We start from the raw sequence: 21,373 nt of genomic DNA on the forward strand, positions 1-21,373 counted from the left end.
AGGAGGGATAGAGGAGGGATAGAGGAGGGATTGAGGAGGGATAGAGGAGGGATTGAGGAGGGATAGAGGAGGGATTGAGGAGGGATAGAGGAGGGATTGAGGAGGGATAGAGGAGGGATTGAGGAGGGATAGAGGAGGGATAGAGGAGGGATTGAGGAGGGATAGAAGAGGGATTGAGGAGTGATAGAGGAGGGATTGAGGAGGGATAGAGGAGGGATTGAGGAGGGATTGAGGAGGGATAGAGGAGGGATTGAGGAGGGATAGAGGAGGGATAGAGGAGGGATAGAGGAGGGATTGAGGAGGGATAGAGGAGGGATAGAGGAGGGATTGAGGAGGGATTGAGGAGGGATAGAGGAGGGATTGAGGAGGGATAGAGGAGGGATAGAGCCAGAGGGAGAAACTCTAAACAAAGGGGCTGCCAAGTGCGAAGTCCTTTCTTTTCCCAAGCGTTTGAGAAAAGTTTGTCATTGTTGGCAAAAAGTGAAAGATGGTCGCGACATTCGAGAGACAGAGAGAAAGAACGAGAGAGCGAGAAGTAAAGAGAAGGAGAGACGCTATCATGGAGCAATAATTAAATGGGACGAATCTCGGCGAGAGCCGCTGTCTTCGTTGTTATCGCTGGCATCTCATATCTCTTTGATTTCCCCACTTAACTTCTTTATCAACTTGTTTCTCTTCAGACAATAGTGATCTGTCCAGGAGACAAGGCGTGATGAGGCTTCCTCCTCTCTGAATGAAGCTTCCCAGTGCCTGCCCTACTTTCTCTCTCCAACACTTAAAAGCTGTTGTTTTTAAATTGTCGACAGGATATTCTTTCCAGGTGTTCCTGGACAGCTAATCCTGAGTAATTTGGTGTGGAGAGAGACAGGGACAATGGAGAGTGAGTGAATGAGGGAGTTGATGGGTGAACGAACTAACAAAGAAATGAAAGAATGTGAGTGTTTTAGTGTGAAATTCTCTCTGTGAATTTCTGTCTTTCTCATTGTCTCTGTCATGAATGGTTTGGTTGAGACCTGATGGTTGCACTTGGCCTTAGACCACTCTCCGTCATGCTGTCCTATTTTTAATTTCATGGCATTTCTATTCGACCGCCTGGGGCTGAAGCCATACATGGGCATTATAGAGCATTCTCAATGTTCAATTTCTTTGAATTATATTTGTCTAAAGGTGGCATGCGCATTTCACTGTGAAATGAACTGTGTTTCAATGACTGCACTCTCTGACTACGTAATGATATGCATTAGTATTCCCCCTTCGACTACGTGGTAAGATACAGAACAATATTCCAAATGGCAACGCTGCCTGCAAACAGCACCTTTCCGCAGGAAATGTATTTTACTCAAAGGTTACAATAGCAAGGTAAACACATTCAGGGGTGTCCTGTCAAATACATTACTCTGTAGAACATTACTGTCAATCGATTTGAATAGGAATTCAACATCTTTTTGAATAACCTGTCAATGGCCTGTATTACTATGTATAATGTTAATGGTGTATTATGTGTAATATTCATTATGTATTATATTTTGAGGTATTGTTTTGACATTTATACAGTGCCTCTAATTATATTGTATTTTATATTTTTGTTTTATCATATAAAATGTTGTTAATATACCAAAACAAACCCAAAAATATGTTTATGGTAAAGTAGATGTTTATGGTAAAGTAGATATTTATGGTAAAGTAGACGGTTATGGTAAAGTAGATGGTTATGGTAAAGTATATATTTATGGTAAAGTATATATTTATGGTAAAGTAGATGGTTATGGTAAAGTTGATGGTTATGGTAAAGTTGAAGGTTATGGTAAAGTAGATGGTTATGGTAAAGTTGATGGTTATGGTAAAGTAGATGGTTATGGTAAAGTATATTTATGGTAAAGTATATATTTATGGTAAAGTATATATTTATGGTAAAGTATATATTTATGATAAAGTAGATGTTTATGGTAAAGTATATATTTATGGTAAAGTAGATGTTTATGGTAAAGTATATATTTATGGTAAAGTGTATATTTATGGTAAAGTATATATTTATGGTAAAGTATATATTTATGGTAAAGTAGATGTTTATGGTAAAGTAGATATTTATGGTAAAGTAGACGGTTATGGTAAAGTATATATTTATGGTAAAGTATATATTTATGGTAAAGTAGATGGTTATGGTAAAGTTGATGGTTATGGTAAAGTTGAAGGTTATGGTAAAGTAGATGGTTATGGTAAAGTTGATGGTTATGGTAAAGTAGATGGTTATAAAGTTTATTTATGGTAAAGTATATATTTATGGTAAAGTAGATGGTTATATAAAGTAAATTTATGGTAAAGTAGATGGTTATGGTAAAGTTGATGGTTAAAAGTAGATGGTTATGGTAAAGTTATTTATGGTAAAGTATATATTTATGGTAAAGTAGATGGTTATGGTAAAGTAGATGTTTATGGTAAAGTAGATGGTTATGGTAAAGTAGATGGTTATGGTAAAGTAGATGTTTATGGTAAAGTAGATGGTTATGGTAAAGTAGATGGTTATGGTAAAGTAGATGGTTATGGTAAAGTATATATTTATGGTAAAGTATATATTTATGCTAAAGTAGATGTTTATGGTAAAGTAGATGGTTATGGTAAAGTAGATGGTTATGGTAAAGTAGATGTTTATGGTAAAGTAGATATTTATGGTAAAGTAGATGGTTATGGTAAAGTAGATGGTTATGGTAAAGTATATATTTATGGTAAAGTATATATTTATGGTAAAGTAGATGGTTATGGTAAAGTTGATGGTTATGGTAAAGTTGAAGGTTATGGTAAAGTAGATGGTTATGGTAAAGTAAATGGTTATGGTAAAGTAGATGGTTATGGTAAAGTAGATGGTTATGGTAAAGTAGATGGTTATGGTAAAGTATATATTTATGGTAAAGTATATATTTATGGTAAAGTAGATGGTTATGGTAAAGTAGATGTTTATGGTAAAGTAGATGGTTATGGTAAAGTAGATGGTTATGGTAAAGTAGATGGTTATGGTAAAGTAGATGGTTATGGTAAAGTAGATGTTTATGGTAAAGTAGATGGTTATGGTAAAGTAGATGGTTATGGTAAAGTAGATGTTTATGGTAAAGTAGATGGTTATGGTAAAGTAGATGTTTATGGTAAAGTATATATTTATGGTAAAGTAGATGGTTATGGTAAAGTAAATGGTTATGGTAAAGTAGATGGTTATGGTTATGGTTATGGTAAAGTAGATGGTTATGGTAAAGTAGATGTTTATGGTAAAGTAGATGGTTATGGTAAAGTAGATGGTTAAAAGTAGATATGATAGATGGTTATGGTAAAGTATATATTTATGGTAAAGTAGATGGTTATGGTAAAGTAGAATGGTTATGGTAAAGTAGATGGTTATGGTAAAGTAGATGGTTATGGTTAGATGGTTATGGTAAAGTAGATGGTTATGGTAAAGTAGATGGTTATGGTAAAGTAGATGTAAAGTAGATGGTTATGGTAAAGTAGATGGTTATGGTAAAGTAGATGGTTATGGTATGGTAAAGTAGATGGTTATGGTAAAGTTAGATAGATGTTTATGGTAAAGTATGGTTATGGTTAGATGGTTATGGTAAAGTAGATGTTTATGGTAAAGTAGATGGTTATGGTAAAGTAGATGGTTATGGTAAAGTAGATGTTTATGGTAAAGTGGTTATGGTAAAGTAGATGTTTATGGTAAAGTAGATGGTTATGTAAAGTAGATGGTTATGGTAAAGTAGATGTTTATGGTAAAGTAGATGGTTATGGTAAAGTAGATGGTTATGGTAAAGTAGATGTTTATTAGATGGTTATGGTAAAGTAGATGGTTATGGTAAAGTAGATGGTTATGGTAAAGTATGATGGTAAAGTAGATGGTTATGGTAAAGTAGATGTTTATGGTAAAGTAGATGGTTATGGTAAAGTAGATGTTTATGATGTTTTGTCTCTTTCTCTTAGCCACCATGGGAAACCACCTCCTGACCAACCCAGTGTTACAGACCCGTACCGGCACCTCTCCCTACAACACCCTACTGGCTGAGAGCTTCACTCCCCCTTCTCCTGGGGTCTTCAACTCCACCGGTAAGTAAACCTTAGTGTGTGTGTGTGTGTGTGTGTGTGTGTGTGTGTGTGTGTGTGTGTGTGTGTGTGTGTGTGTGTGTGTGTGTGTGTGTGCGTGTGCGTGCGTGCGTGCGTGCGTGCGTGCGTGCGTGCGTGCGTGCGTGCGTGCGTGCGTGCGTGCGTGCGTGCGTGTACGTTCGTAGTGCGTGTGCTTCTGCATTTTATGCAAATATTTTTCTGTCTGTTAGTCTTTTTATGCCTCATTGTGTGTGGAGGATGGGAAAAGTCTGTTTCACTGGCGGTGAGTGTATGTATCTGTCAGACGGATTCAGCAGTAGAGAGAGAGAAAGCCGTGCCAACTGCCTAGCCATCTGGCCAGGTCTTTAATCCTGCCTTGTTGATATGAAGAAGCAGAAATTGATTAGAAGTAAAGCTTCATCTGTGACTAAAGGAGAAATCTTGGGAACAGCTTCCCTTCTCAGACTCTCCCCAGAGTAAATGTGTCACATACAGTTGTAATGCTGTGATAATTCACTGAGAACAGCAGCAGACAGCGGTGGCTAGAGTGATTGGGACACTGGACCATTCAGATTCATGTATCTGAGTTGTTCGGGTTTATGGAGCATTTTGATTTTAGGACTTAGACACTAGAAATACACTGAGTGTACAAAACATTAAGAACACCTGCTCTTTCCATGACAAAGACTGACCAGGTGAATCCAGGTAAAAGCTATGATCCCTTATTGATGTAATATGTTAAATCCACTTCAATCAGTGTAGATGAAGGGCAAGAGACAGGTTAAGGAAGTATTTTTAATCCTTGAGACAATTGAGACATGGATTATGTATATGTGCCATTCAGAGGGTGAATGGGCAAGACAAAACATGTAAGTGCCTTTGAACCGGGTCTGGTAGTGGGTGCCAGGCGCATCGGTTTGGAACTCAATATTAGGAATGTGTCCTTAATGTTTTGTACACTCAGTGTATATACTGTTGAAGTCGGAAGTTTACATACACTTAGGTTGGAGTTATTAAAATTCATTTTCAACCACTCCATAAATTTCTTGTTAACAAACTCTAGTTTTGGAAATGTGCATGACACAAGTAATTTTTCCAACAATTGTTTACAGACAGATTATTTAACTTATAATTCACTATATCACAATTCCAGTGGGTAAGAAGTTTACATACACTAAGTTGACTGTGCCTTTAAACAACTTGGAACATTCCAGAAAATTATGTCATGGCTTTAGAAGCTTCTGGTCGCTTCTGGTAGGCTAATTGACATAATTTGAGTAACCGCTATAACCTGAAAGGCCGCCCAGCAAGGAAGAAGCCACTGCTCAAAACCGCCATAAAAACAGCCAGACTACGGTTTGCAACTGCACATGGGGACGAAGATTGTACTTTTTAGAGAAATGTCCTCTGGTCTGATGAAACAAAAATATAACTGTTTGGCCATAATGACCATCATTATGTTTGGAAGAAAAGGGGGGAGGCTTGCAAGCTGAAGAATACCATCCCAACCGTGAAGCACGGGGGTGGCAGCATCATGTTGTGGGGGTGCTTTGCTGCAGGAGGGACTGGTGCACTTCACAAAATAGATGACATCATGAGGTAGGAAAATGATGTGGATAAATTGAAGCAACATCTCAAGACATCAGTTAAAGTTAAAGCTTGGTCGCAAATGGGTCTCCAAATGACAATGACCTCAGGCATACTTCCAAAGTTGTGGCAAAATGGCTTAAGGACAAAAAAGTCAAGGTATTGGAGTGGTTATCACAAAGCCCTGACCTCTACCCTATAGAAAATGTGTGGGCAGACCTGAAAAGCGTGTGCGAGCAAGGAGGCCTACAAACCTGACTCAGTTACACCAGCTCTGTCAGGAGGAATGGGCAAAAATTCACCCAACTTATTGTGGGAAGGTTGTGGAAGGCTACCCGAAACTTTTGAACCAAGTTAAACAATTTAAAGGCAATGCTACCAAATACTAACTGAGTGTATGTAGACTTCTGACCCAATGGGAATGTGATGAAAGAAATAGAACCTGAAAGAAATAATTCTCTCTACTATTATTCTGACATTTCACATTCTTAAAATAAGGTGGTGATTCTAACTGACCTAATACAGGGAATAGTACAGGGAATTACTACAATTAAATGTCAGGAATTGTGAAAAACTGAGTTTAAGTGTATTTGGCTAAGGTGTATGTAAACTTCCAACTTCAATTGTAGTATACTAAAATAGATCTTCTGGCAGTAGCCCTTAGCTGGTAGTCCTACTTTGAATTCCCTATTAATACAGTACAGCTATCCAGAGTACTCTCATAGTACTGTAGGTCTTAAGTAGAGGCGCTAACCAGAGTACTCTCATAGTACTGTAGGTCTTAAGTAGAGATGCTATCCAGAGTACTCTCATAGTACTGTAGGTCTTAAGTAGAGATGCTATCCAGAGTACTCTCATAGTACTGTAGGTCTTAAGTAGAGATGCTATCCAGAGTACTCTCATAGTACTGTAGGTCTTAAGTAGAGATGCTATCCAGAGTACTCTCATAGTACTGTAGGTCTTAAGTAGAGGCGCTAACCAGAGTACTCTCATATAACTGTAGGTCTTAAGTAGTAGAGCTATCCAGAGTACTCTCATAGTACTGTAGGTCTTAAGTAGAGGCGCTAACCAGAGTACTCTCATAGTACTGTAGGTCTTAAGTAGAGATGCTATCCAGAGTACTCTCATAGTACTGTAGGTCTTAAGTAGAGGCGCTAACCAGAGTACTCTCATAGTACTGTAGGTCTTAAGTAGAGATGCTATCCAGAGTACTCTCATAGTACTGTAGGTCTTAAGTAGAGGCGCTAACCAGAGTACTCTCATAGTACTGTAGGTCTTAAGTAGAGGCGCTAACCAGAGTACTCTCATAGTACTGTAGGTCTTAAGTAGAGATGCTATCCAGAGTACTCTCATAGTACTGTAGGTCTTAAGTAGTAGAGCTATCCAGAGTACTCTCATAGTACTGTAGGTCTTAAGTAGTAGAGCTATCCAGAGTACTCTCATAGTACTGTAGGTCTTAAGTCGTAGAGCACTCTCATAATACTGTAGGTCTTAAGTTGTACAGATATCCAGAGTGCTTTCATAGTACTGTAGGTCTTAAGTCGTAGAGCTATCCAGAGTACTCTCATGGTACCGTAGGTCTTAAGTAGAGATGCTATCCAGAGTACTCTCATAATACTGTAGGTCTTAAGTAGAGGCGCTATCCAGTGTACTCTCATAGTACTGTAGGTCTTAAGTAGTAGAGCTATCCAGAGTACTCTCATAATACTGTAGGTCTTAAGTAGAGGCGCTATCCAGTGTACTCTCATAGTACTGTAGGTCTTAAGTAGTAGAGCTATCCAGAGTACTCTCATAATACTGTAGATCTTAAATCGTAGAGCTGTCCAGAGTACTCTCATAGTACGGTAGGTCTTAAGTAGTAGAGCTATCCAGAGTACTCGCTCTGTGCTCCCTCCTCTCTATCTGTGTGCTCCCTGCCTGACTGAGAGGGAGTGTGCCAGCCAGTAGAGAGTTACTATAGTAGCAGCCTGTTGTGTCGTAGTAGAGACCTGAAATTGTAGACGGCATCTCTGTTTAATATTTGAAACACTCTCTGCACAATGCGTCAGACAGCCTGACGGCCACGGGGTCCGGCTCAGCAGTGGCAGGGACATTTTTAGAACCCGGAGAGGAGAGGAAGTAGGAAGTGTACTTCATTAGAATGTCTAATTAGCCCTTCCACCACCGCCATAGCAACAGCCGACGAGTCTTGATTAAAATCATACCATGCATTAAAAATTAAATCCACACCGAACCGCAGTCTGACACGTATTTGCTTAGGGAAGCCATGCCTCGCCATGCCTCTCAATTCGATGCGATCACCCTATGATGGCAATTTGGGAGGAAAATCACAACATATTTTGGTGTGTTGAATGCGCGTCGTAGAATAATCATTACTGCTACTTTATGAGATGGTGGTGCATGCATTATGGATGTACTGAATCACAGGCTCACAGACAGCAGAATATACTACAGTGGTTTCTGTGTGTGTGTGTGTGTGTGTGTGTGTGTGTGTGTGTGTGTGTGTGTGTGTGTGTGTGTGTGTGTGTGTGTGTGTGTGTGTGTGTGTGTGTGTGTGTGTGTGTGTGTGTGTGTGCGTGTGTGTGTGTGCGTGTGTGTGTGTGTGTGTGTGTGTGTGTGTGTGTGTGTGTGGTGTAAATGATGGTGGATTATCATGTCAAAACTACAGGCCGTTTGTGTGCCTGTGTTTTATCAATGATTATAGATGATTTGCACTATATGACTAACAGGAGGCGCTGTTTTGAAGCCACCACTCCTCCATCTTGGCACACCCTCACCGTTGTAAACATTTTTGGGGGAAGCTATAGAAAAGCATTTATTAATGTCCACATTTGTTTTTGTCACGTTTATTATATTATAGAGCTAAACCTAAAATAAAAAAGATATATCATTTTTGGTTCTGACATTACTGTCCCCACGACAACATCAAAATACTTTAAAATACATGTTATTGTGTCCTTGAAACATTGAATGAACATACTGTATAATTCCATGAATTCCTATGGAGGACTGCTTCTTCTGAAGAATGCCTAAATGGCTGACCGGTGGCTTCAAAGCCTCTTACTGGCTAATACATTGACTTGTATATTTGTTTGAGTGGTTTGACTTTTGTTGTGGGTATTATTGGCTGATGTGTTTTCTTGTTAGTCTTTATCATAGCAATAAAAGCTATTGATTGTAGAGAGAGTGGGTGCGAGAGGGAGAGCAAAATAGAGCGACAGAGAGAGAGAGAGTGATGAAAGAGAGGAGGAGGAGGAGAGAGAGGAGTAAAAGTGACTCACTCACCAGTATTTTTCATTCCTTTCTTTGTGGCTTCTCCATGGATCTACAGGAACCTTCCGTGACCCAAGTATGTCCATGTCTATAAACCTTTATGTTACTATCAGTGTGTATTATAGTGTTTACACAAATATTATATTTTCTCCAAATAATAATGTTTAAGTCCTAATTCTATTTAATAACCCCTATGTGTTGTGTGTGCTGTGTGTTTGTGCAGAGAACACTCTATGTAAGGCCCGTGATCCATGTGGTATGGACACCCTGCCCCTCAATGGTAACTTCAACAACAGCTACTCCCTCCGCAGCGTGGGGCCAGTGGGCGGTGGCGGGGGCAGCTGTGACTTCCTGGGCGGGGGCATGGGGTGTGCAGACACCCCCCCTCCCCTCCTCAACCCCCGCGGGTCTGAAACCCTGGGCGGGGACAGAATACGGCGCAACCTGTCTGACGCAGCTGCCTTCGAGAAGATGATCATCTCTGAGCTGGTGCACAACAACCTGCGTGGGGCAGGAGCTGGGGGCGGGGATAGGGTCTGTGGCAGTCTAGCGAGGGGCCCTCCTCACGGCGGAGTAGGCCAAGGCACGGGAGTAACTGTGCCAGAGCCGAGCATCAGCCTGGACGACGACGACGAGGACTTCCTGTCCAGAGAAGGCGGGCGCCAGAGGACGCCGCAGGACGTGGAGCTGCTCTACAAAGCCCTGGAGGAGCCGCTGCTACTGCAGAGAGCCCAGTCTGTCCTTTACCAGTCTGACCCCGAGGAGTCAGAGAGCTACACGGCCGACCTCACAGAGAGCCTGGGCCACAGCGGACACAGTGGGCACAGCGCCGGAGGCCAGGGTTCTGGGGGACAGGGCCCTGACTCTCCCGCCAGGGACTCCCTGTACACCAGCATCACCAACCTGCGAGACTCGCCTTACCCGGACAGTAGCCCCGAGCCCCTGGAGGTGGTGCCCCGCTCGGCCCAGCCCCCTGAGGAGCTCTATTACAGCTCTGGGAGGCCCGCCCTGGGGTCTCGAGGAGCACCCATGCAAACCTTCTACCAGGCCCCGCCCCCCAGGAGGCCCAGTAGGGAGGGGGAGGGGCACCCCGGCCAGGAGCCCACCCACAGCGAGGGAGACGGACAGATGCAGCTGGTCACCAGCCTGTGACTGGAACCGGGAGGATGCGGACGGGGACCAAGATGATGAAGATGAGGACGAAGGCTGGCTGGTTGCCTCTTCAGAACCCGCCTCTCTCTCTTTCTCTCGCTCCTCTCCACTTCCTGCTAGATTGGTTGCCTTTTTTCCCCTCTTTATTTGTATTGAAAGATGAGCGAGCAAATTTACATTTAAGGAGAGTTTTAGCTGTCTCCACGGCAACAGTCTTATCCTAGAGAACCTCCGCTGTCTGGTGGAGATGAGTGATGGCTGAGTTGTTCTTCTCTGGAACATTCACCCGCTCTCTCCTTCTCTCTCTTCAACATCCCCCTTTCTCTTGGCACGCAGCAGACAGATGCCAAGTCCAGCACTCTGAATGTACCAATCCAACAAACCCCTTATACCTTACTCCTACAGAGCTACAGATATTTCTCAACTTAACTTTGTTCAAAGTCCATTTTATTTAATTTCACTGAATTTCTACAAACATTCCTCTAGAGAAATTGTTCTCATTTTCTAGTTCCCTTTTCTCTTTCCCTTTTTCATGTTCCATCTCTCTTTTTGTTCACTCATCATTTGCTCGGCGTAGTTAGCTGTGGAGACAGGGGATATACTGTAGTAGCCTATTATACCATAGGAAAAAATCTCTGAAAGCTACTTCAGTGTTGCCAAAAATACATTTTCCCAGCCAGAACAGAAACTGGAGCATTCGCACTCACACAGACATACACACACAGACATACACACACACGCTCACTCACTCACACAGACATACACACACAGACATACACACACACACCCACTCACTCACTCACTCACAGAAGTGCTTGTTTCTGAACATCAGACACAACCCTCTATCTGAGTAAAAAGAAGCCAGAACAATTGTTCAGACAAAGGCAGTTGGAGCTGTCTAAGAGTAGTTGCCTTTATTTTATCTTGCTATGAACTGACTCGTATATACAGAACTAGAGGAGAGACTGAGAAAGTAGGAAGTACACCACAGGGCAGGAAGGCTGTTTGAGGGGTCAAGGGTCAGGGGTCAAGAGGTAGATCTTTAGGACTCGAGGAACGGACAAGGACTTTTTTTTTTGGTGGGGGGGGGACTTTTTAGTTATTTTCTTCAGACATTTGAAAAGTAAAAGACTGCTTTACTAACTTTGAAGAAGAATATGTTATCTTGGTGTCTTTCTGTTGCATCACCCGGAGGGTTGTTACGGGACAGATTGTGCACCCTTTAAGAATGGATGTCCTCGTCAATGGATGTGTCCACGTCACCTATGTGTGGTTGTGACAGAATGGACTCTAAATGTTGGAACCACTTCAGCCGTTACGCAAGTCTAACCCTGTACATATGAACCACACAAACTACAGTACTTACTCTACTCCTACCGTGTAAATACAGAAACCGGATGAAGAAAAGCAACAAAAAAGTAAGAAATATTAAAAACGGACTTCTTGTACTGCAACAAAACAACAAAAGAAAAAAAGAAAATGTTTTGGAGTTTGTGACCTGAATGATGCACTCCATCTCTCTGCCCGTCGTTATCTTGCTCTCTCACTGTCGTTCTCTTGACTCATAACTAGTGCTGTGCCATTCAGTGAAAATCTCTCGGACAGAAAAACAGAGAGAGAGAAAGAGTATGATGGGTGGTAGATTTTGCATACAAATAAAAACGTTTAAAAAAAAGTCCTGGCACAATTTTATGTAATATAATCCATTACATGTTGTTAATGTTTGACCTTTGACATTCCCAGACAGGAAGTGCTGTGTGGGCGGGGGAGGGGGGATAGATGTCATAATAACATGTCATACTGTGCCTCATCACGGGCGTTCCAATGCATTGTGGTTCAAGGACAGCAGCCATAATGTGATTTTGGTCAGTAATGTATTGTTTGAAAGGTTATATACTAGATACAACTAAATGATATCATTTTAATATGATGGGTTTTAGCATGTCAGATAACATTTGTTTTCTATCAAAACGTCTATCATTTTGCTGTTTCTAACAGATAGTTTTAGCATTATTCCAGAGCCTAATGTGACAATGAATTCCCTGTTTGTGTGTGTGTGTGTGTGTGTGTGTGTGTGTGTGTGTGTGTGTGTGTGTGTGTGTGTGTGTGTGTGTGTGTGTGTGTGTGTGTGTGTGTGTGTGTGTGTGTGTGTGTGTGTGTGTGTGTGTGTGTGTGTGTGTGTGTGTGTGTGTGTGTGTGTGTGTGTGTGTGTGTGTGTGCGGGAGAGAGTTTGTGTGTATGCGTACATGTGCAGGAGAGTGTGTGTGTACATGTGGGTGTGTGATATGCTCAAGCATATGTACCATATTCGTGGGAATTTTGTAAGTGTGTACATTCAAAAAGCTATTTTTGTTGGGTGAATTGAATGCACATCAGAGGAAGGGGACAGTAATTCTAAATCTAGGAGAAAGCCTTTTATTCTATTAGCTTCCATCTCAAAGACAAGGGTAGCCAGCTGCTTCTGTGTGGCTGTTCCTGAGGTTCAGGTACCAACGTAAAACTGGGACACTTCAGGCTGCCTCACAGGATCTTGAGCAAGGAACAATGACAGGATTTGTCCGAAATGGCACCCTATTTCATATGTAGTGCAGTTCTGACCAGGGCCTCCCTATGTAGTGAACTACTATTGAGCAGAGCCCTATGTAGTGAACTACTATTGACCAGAGCCCTATGTAGTGAACTACTATTGACCAGAGCCCTATGTAGTGAACTACTATTGACCAGAGCCCTATGTAGTGAACTACTATTGACCAGAGCCCTATGTAGTGAACTACTATTGACCAGAGCCCTATGTAGTGAACTACTATTGACCAGAGCCCTATGTAGTGAACTACTATTGACCAGAGCCCTATGTAGTGAACTACTTTTGACCAGAGCCCTGTGTAGTGAACTACTATTGACCAGAGCCCTATGTAGTGAACTACTATTGACCAGAGCCCTATGTAGTGAACTACTATTGACCAGAGCCCTATGTAGTGAACTACTATTGACCAGAGCCCTATGTAGTGAACTACTATTGACCAGAGCCCTATGTAGTGAACTACTATTGACCAGAGCCCTATGTAGTGAACTACTATTGACCAGAGCCCTATGCGAACAAAGACAGAACTTGGATCAAAGAAGCATGCTGTGTTCAAAATGGAACCATAGTTCACAACTTTTCACCAGGGCAAATAGGGTGCCATTTCAGACAGTACAGTCAGGATGACAGGTAGAGTTGAACGATGGGACCATCCAGGCAGAATGAAAGGCAGAGTTGACCAATGAGACCATCCAGTGAAGAATGACCAGAGCCCTAGTAGTGAACTGATTGACCATCCAGTCAGAATGACAGGCAGACTTGACCAATGAGACCATCCAGTCAGAATGAACAGAGTTGACCAATGAGACCATCCAGTCAACTAATGACAGGCAGAGTTGACCGATGGGACCATCCAGTCAGAATGACAGGCTAGAGTTGACCAATGAGACCATCCAGTCAGAATGACAGGCAGAGTGAACCAATGAGACCATCCAGTCAGAATGACAGGCAGAGTTGACCCTATGGGACCATCCAGTCAGAATGAACAGAGTTGACCAATGAGACCATCCAGTCAGAATGACAGGACAGAGTTGACCTATGGGACCATCCAGGCAGAATGACAGGCAGAGTTGACCAATGGGACCATCCAGGCAGAATGACAGGCAGAGTTGACCAATGAGACCATCCAGGCAGAATGACAGGCAGAGTTGACCAATGAGACCATCCAGTCAGAATGACAGGCAGAGTTGACCAATGAGACCATCCAGTCAGAATGACTGGCAGAGTTGACCAATGAGACCATCCAGTCAGAATGACAGGCAGAGTTGACCAATGAGACCATCCAGTTAGAATGACAGGCAGAGTTGACCAATGAGACCATCCAGTCAGAATGACAGGCAGAGTTGACCAATGAGACCATCCAGTCAGAATGACAGGCAGAGTTGACCAATGAGACCATCCAGGCAGAATGACAGGTAGAGTTGACCAATGAGACCATCCAGGCAGAATGACAGGCAGAGTTGACCAATGAGACCATCCAGTCAGAATGACAGGCAGAGTTGACCAATGAGACCATCCAGTCAGAATGACAGGCAGAGTTGACCAATGAGACCATCCAGTCAGAATGACAGGCAGAGTTGACCAATGGGACCATCCAGTCAGAATGACAGGCAGAGTTGACCAATGAGACCATCCAGGCAGAATGACAGGCAGAGTTGACCAATGAGACCATCCAGGCAGAATGACAGGCAGAGTTGACCAATGAGACCATCCAGTCAGAATGACAGGCAGAGTTGACCAATGAGACCATCCAGTCAGAATGACAGGCAGAGTTGACCAATGAGACCATCCAGTCACAATGACAGGCAGAGTTGACCAATGAGACCATCCAGTCAGAATGACAGGCAGAGTTGACCAATGAGACCATCCAGGCAGAATGACAGGTAGAGTTGACCAATGAGACCATCCAGTCAGAATGACAGGCAGAGTTGACCAATGAGACCATCCAGTCAGAATGACAGGCAGAGTTGACCAATGAGACCATCCAGGCAGAATGACAGGCAGAGTTGACCAATGAGACCATCCAGTCAGAATGACAGGTAGAGTTGCCCAATGAGACCATCCAGTCAGAATGACAGGCAGTTGACTGATGGGACCAGAATGTCAGAATGACAGGCAGAGTTGACCAATGAGACCATCCAGTCAGAATGACAGGCAGAGTTGACCAATGAGACCATCCAGGCAGAATGACAGGCAGAGTTGACCAATGAGACCATCCAGTCAGAATGACAGGCAGTTGACTGATGGGACCATCCAGTCAGAATGACAGGCAGAGTTGACCAATGAGACCATCCAGTCAGAATGACAGGCAGAGTTGACCAATGAGACCATCCAGTCAGAATGACAGGCAGTTGACTGATGGGACCATCCAGGCAGAATGACAGGCAGAGTTGACCAATGAGACCATCCAGTCAGAATGACAGGCAGAGTTGACCAATGAGACCATCCAGTCAGAATGACAGGCAGTTGACTGATGGGACCATCCAGGCAGAAGGTAGAGTTGACCAATGAGACCATCCAGTCAGAATGACAGGCAGAGTTGACCAATGAGACCATCCAGTCAGAATGACAGGCAGTTGACTGATGGGACCATCCAGGCAGAATGACAGGTAGAGTTGACCAATGAGACCATCCAGTCAGAATGACAGGCAGAGTTGACCAATGAGACCATCCAGTCAGAATGACAGGCAGTTGACTGATGGGATCATCCAGGCAGAATGACAGGTAGAGTTGACCAATGAGACCATCCAGTCAGAATGACAGGCAGAGTTGACCAATGAGACCATCCAGTCAGAATGACAGGCAGTTGACTGATGGGACCATCCAGGCAGAATGACAGGTAGAGTTGACCAATGAGACCATCCAGTCAAAATGACAGGCAGTTGACTGATGGGACCATCCAGGCAGAATGACAGGTAGAGTTGACCAATGAGACCATCCAGTCAGAATGACAGGCAGAGTTGACCAATGAGACCATCCAGTCAGAATGACAGGCAGTTGACTGATGGGACCATCCAGGCAGAATGACAGGTAGAGTTGACCAATGAGACCATCCAGTCAGAATGACAGGCAGAGTTGACCAATGAGACCATCCAGTCAGAATGACAGGCAGAGTTGACCAATGAGACCATCCAGTCAGAATGACAGGCAGTTGACTGATGGGACCAGAATGTCAGAATGTAGCGTTGCCATATTAAAGCGATGCCAGAGATTCCTTCCCCCTAAAGTCTGTCCCAACCTTAAAAAGCTGACAGTTTTGCCATTCTCTTTATTTATGTATTTTTCTAATGCTTTATTTATCTCTATATTTATTTATGTATTTGGAATATTTATTTCTATGTTCATTTATTCATGCTTTATTTTTTATTTTTCAAGATCTCTGTACATAGCTGAGCTGTGCAATGTGAATGCTGAAGTAAGCCCATTTAAATGTGCAGTACATTTAGGCAAGTAGATGGATTCTCCAGCGTCCACCTCAGGGTGACATTTGGTAAGGGCCTGGGTGTCCCACTTCTTCCTAAAGAGTCCTAAAGGGCACATTCAGTTTAGTTGTGGCTCTTGGGGGAGAAAGGGAAGGATTGAGAGCCAGGATAGAAATAAGAATATATTCGTTTTTTCCTCCATTTCTTCTTGGTAGAGGAATCTCTCTTAGTTCAGACTCAGATAGGAGGCCCAGGTGTTCTACAGGAGGCATGTGTGCAATACTGTGCTGGTGTGTCTGACTTGGTTTAACATTGGAAACGGCCTGGTTGGGTAGTGTTACTATATGCCTACCACTGGACCGCTGTGTATGTCTGTGTTTACAGAAGGATCTGATAATTATGCACATTTTTTTTGCTTGTTACTGGAAATATTAATTAAACATTGGCCTTGCAGCTCATAGTTAATTCAATAGGAGCATTGACCGGTCAGCAATGGACAATTGAATGTATGTTGACTAGAAGGAATAAAGAAAAGTGAATTAATGCCCTACACTGACCGCCATCATTATCATCACATCACCACCTACACCTTTATTGATGTGATCTTCAAAGTGTATCTTTAGCTGGTAACCTCACAGGGACAGACACTGTGCACGGACAGACTCACCAGGAGGGGAAGAACCTGCATTACCATCTCCTGTGTAGGCTCTCTCTCTCTCTCTCTCTCTCTCTCTCTCTCTCTCTCTCTCTCTCTCTCTCTCTCTCTCTCTCTTTCTTCCCTCACCTCTCTCACTCCATCCCATCTTATTCCACCAATGGGCTCTCTTTTAGCCCAGCATTAATCCCAGAGTTTTGTTTGGAGTTAATTTGTTTGTCTTAAGCTTTGTTTACACCAGATTGATATCTCAATAAACAGTGGAGCCGTACTGTATTGTGGTAATGCTAGTGATTATACAGCAGAAAGCACTGTAGGACCCAGAGACCTGCTCAATGGGAGTTTCACCCCATCTAAATCCCTATGTTACCTCTGATTAGGATAATAACACTGGCTAATCATTTACTGTGCTGAGACCACAGAGGGAGAGACCTCTATACACACACACACACGCACCCACACACCCACACACACACACTCTCTCCCTCCCTCCCCCTTACTCTCTCACCCACTTCCATCCCACTACTCCCTGCCCGTGCATCTGGCCCCTACCTCCATGTGTGCAGGCAGGTGGATTGAAGGTTCTTATAGGATAGAGTTGGAGTCAGTCTGTCCCTTCAGTCTGCGGCCCCTGCAGCTCTACCCCAGTAGAACAGTCATCTCTCAGTGTTCCAATAGACAGCGGAGGACACTGTGATCTGACAGTAACGTTGCCCTGCTGCTGACCTTCTCAGATGGACTGTTTCTCTCCCAGGTTTGTGATGCCCATATCCTGTGACCTCTGCGTTAGTGTGAAAACATGTCAGTGGTTCCTCTGCAGCGGAGCGGAGGAGAGGAGGAGCACTGGGTCATGTAGTCTATTCCCAGGAACTGCCATAAAGGGAGTGGTGTCAGGACATGTGATGTCACAGTTAGCCAGGGTCAGAGTGTGTGTGGGGGGATGAGTGTCAGTGTGCCTCTGTGTTCATGCAAGGTTATACAGGAAGCAGAGACAAGGATGTGATTTATTGTTCTAGATGCCTTACTGTTGCCGTGGTGAGGAGTCAGGAGGTTCCAGTTCATCAACTAGCCAGGCGCATTAGATCAACTCCACTGGCCTCACAAACCCATTGTAACAGTAACACAGAGGTCTCTGTCTGTGTAGTGAAATTATTGAGATATAATAGGAATCAACTGCCACATCTACTGGACAAGGGAGATTTTCAGAGTGATAAGGAATGCAACAGGTTTTCCTATAGAGAATAATAAATTAGTACTATTTTGTTATTGGTCTCTTGTTATGTGTCCACATTACTATATACAGTACATATATCATAGTTTTAAGAATATGTGGGAGTATGATTACACAAATGCAGTGACAAGGATTGTGCTGTTTATTTTTGTGTTGGGTAACTGTCCGTCCATGGAGCTGAGTTATGGCTCAAAGCGGCGGCCATCTTTTATACACAGGGTGGGACTACAACAGATGGATTTCTGGGTAGGGTAGTCTGGGTACTCTACACCTGGAACCTCTGGTCCAAAATCAAAAGACAACACACACACACATACATACTACACACATAGTAACACACATACATGTCCAGTCAGGTTAGGTAGTTTAAACTACTGTGTACAGTGAAGTGGCGCTAGAGATCATAAAAGATCATACGGGATTTACCGTTTACATGTTCAAAGTCGATCCACGTAACCGTAGGAGCTAGGAGCAGGCTGACGTTGACCTATTCATGTTCAAAGTCGATCCACGTAACCGTAGGAGCTAGGAGCAGGCTGACGTTGACCTATTCATGTTCAAAGTCGATCCACGTAACCGTAGGAGCTAGGAGCAGGCTGACGTTGACCTATTCATTTATGTAGGCATGTTTTTCTATTTCTGAATACACATCCCAGTACTCTGGCTCCTCTGACTGTGTGACTCTGATCTGAACTGTGTCTGAAACTCTGCATGTGTGGATGACTAACGCTATGGGACACTGATGAACCATCTCTGTGGTGAGCAGCTCCGTGGGACACACATACTCCCCACGAGGCTGACCGGTCACTGTAGGCTAGAGATGCTGGTCTAAGTGGCCAGCCATCTATCGAGGTCTATTGGTGAGTGTTCTGCATGGCTGTAAGTGTACAAGGGCAGGGTCTGGGAAATGTGCATGAGATGTTCTGGGCTCTATACAGTAGGAGGGGCTGTGATGCTGTTAGTAGCAGGTCAGTATGTTCATTGGTCAGACCCAGCCAGACAGTATTAGACATTAGGAATGACCAGACAGGTAGACAGTCTAAGGCAGAGAAGTGTTGGTAAGAGATGAGTGACGACTGGTAGAACTGTTGCTGGGTGTATGGATAGAAGGGCTCAGTTTGGGAGGTTCATCATCAGTAGGACCTTTGAGGACTGAGTACTGATCGTGTGCCATTGGGGTGATGATAATGTGTACATCTCCATTTACAGTACTTCTCTTAGATTTGACTATGATGGGTTTTTTGTCCATTCATTTATTCTGTACTTCTGAATCCTTTCTAAAGAGAAGTTGATGTAAAACCTTGATTCAGTTTTGTTCTTTTTTTATTTGAGGACTGATGTGTGATTCTTTTCTCACGTCATTGCTTTGACAGCTGTCTGTCTATCTGGGCCAAAGGGGGCGGTGGTTTTCTGTGAGCGTTTGCCTCATCGCAGGTCAGCGCGACCCTGTATCAGCACATATTAATAAAAAACTACTTAAAATCGAACTACCTTGTGTCAATAATGGACTAGAGTTTCCCTACAATCTTTCCATGTGCATTCATTCTAATGCTGTGTGGGTGTCTTTCAAGCTGAAAATGAAAAGGTGTCTTTAAGTGCTAATGATTTATTCATGGTTTGTCCTGCAGGGTGATGGGGATCTGAGTATGGTGGTGTATTAAACCTCAGCCTCGTACCAACAGGAGTACAAGACTCCCTGCCTCTGCCTTGCTCTGAGTAAACTCTCTTCTCAACCACATGCAGATGGAACTGTGGTGGGTTGATTCTTTTTCTTGTCTTCTATCCAAGGCCTTCAAACAAACAAAACAATCAAAGAAAAGCTCAAGAAAGGCGAGAGGAAGGAGACGTTGTTTCTATACGAGTCATGCTCTCACTCCCACTCAGGGTTGGTTGGTTAGCGATTGGTCCTGTACGCCCACCATGATTGGAAGACGACCAACAAGGTTATTCTATGTTGAGGTTAGTTCATGCTGAGAAATCAACGGTTGTTCATAACAAATGGTACTGAGCACCAGTGGAGGACATTGAGAACAGAGGTGGATGGTTTCAGTCAGGGCTGGGCACTTTAAAAATGTGAAGAGTTGCTTAGGTATACAGTAGACTTAGTGAGCCGTATGATAATGCAAACTGCAGATCACATGAATAGCAGTATGGTGCAGTACTGTACAACCACCATTTGGATGTTTCATAGCAGAAAGCCGGCCATTCACAGGAAGTTAAACTACATTAGTGAGTTTGCCATGGCAACAACAAACTACGAGCATCAATGTTTCTGTAGTGTGCACTTCCCCTTAACTTATAGTTTGTGATGTGAGGGCCCTACATTGAAGGGAAGGGGTTTGTAGTACAATATCCAGCCCCCCTTGAAAGCTCATTGTTACTGATAGTGTGTCATCAGTGTTTGATACGTGTCTCCTGGAGGGGTTCGTTTCCTTGATGGCTCATAATCCTGGCCATTGTAGAATCTGATCGTTAGCTACTTAGCTCTTAGCTAATTATTATGTGCATCAGAGCGTCTTAATTCATAATTATATTGCTTCCTACTACCATTATCATCAATCCTGTCCCTCTGCTCCTTTGCTCTGTCCGCTTGGTGTGTGTGTGTGTGTGTGTGTGTGTGTGTGTGTGTGTGTGTGTGTGTGTGTGTGTGTGTGTGTGTGTGTGTGTGTGTGTGTGTGTGTGTGTGTGTGTGTGTGTGTGTGTGTGTGTGTGTGTGTGTGTGTGTGTGTGTGTGTGTGTGTGTGTGTGTGTGTGTCATACAAAATATAAAGTGTGTGTTTCATACATTGTAGTACATGTATGATACACACACTCCTCCCTCTCCTGTCCCCTACTGTGCCCCCTCAGTGGTAGTCCCTGTGGGGGAGCTCTCCAGCCTTGACCACCCAGTCACCCCACACTTCAGCACAATAAAATACTTATGTAACACACGCCTAGGGCCTACTAGGCAGACAGATAGAAGGGGAATCACACAGCCTCCGTGTCACCCCAGATACACTCCTCCACTCCCCAGCACTCACACAGGCACAGAGGTGAGGCCATCTCAGCAGAAAGGTAAAAATAGTCTTTGCCAAGGTTAGTGGCCATTTTGGGCACTCTGAGATGGCATGAGTAGTACACATCACCCACAGAACCTAACATCGCTGTAATAATAGACAGTCAGCTATTAAACTCAGACTGAACCAGCACTGGTGATGTCACCGGGTTCTTCCTGGTTCTTTACTGCCCTCAAGTGTTTGGATTTAGCTGTGTTCCTCTATTATACAGTATGTGTCAAGGTAGTGATAGTAGGCTATGATTCTCCTTTATCCCCCCTCCATCTCTGCACCACAGTGTTCTCTCCTTCTCTCTGTTAGTGTTTGCTACAGAGTAGTGTCCTCTCTTTGGCA

General features: G+C 43.4%; 1 protein-coding gene, 1 long non-coding RNA gene and 1 pseudogene across 2 annotated transcripts in view; 2 read left to right on the plus strand and 1 right to left on the minus strand.

The window, feature by feature from the left end:
- LOC123998934 (adhesion G protein-coupled receptor L1-like) overlaps positions 1–12,255 on the plus strand; it is a 255,839-nt gene extending 243,584 nt beyond the window's left edge. Inside the window, 3 exon segments of the mRNA XM_046304189.1 lie at positions 3,964–4,086; positions 9,002–9,019; positions 9,167–12,255. Of these exon segments, the coding sequence (XP_046160145.1) occupies positions 3,964–4,086; positions 9,002–9,019; positions 9,167–10,095 (1,070 nt within the window). The 3' untranslated portion in view covers positions 10,096–12,255.
- The window catches only part of LOC123998976, an 899,899-nt pseudogene that overhangs the window by 429,215 nt on the left and 449,311 nt on the right, over positions 1–21,373 (minus strand).
- On the plus strand, positions 13,718–16,641 carry LOC123998953. Its single transcript, XR_006832379.1, has 2 exons — positions 13,718–14,715; positions 14,792–16,641. It is a non-coding gene; the product is annotated as an uncharacterized LOC123998953 (long non-coding RNA).

This window comes from Oncorhynchus gorbuscha, linkage group LG16, assembly GCF_021184085.1.
Source record: "Oncorhynchus gorbuscha isolate QuinsamMale2020 ecotype Even-year linkage group LG16, OgorEven_v1.0, whole genome shotgun sequence".
Classification (NCBI taxonomy): Eukaryota; Metazoa; Chordata; class Actinopteri; order Salmoniformes; family Salmonidae; genus Oncorhynchus; species Oncorhynchus gorbuscha.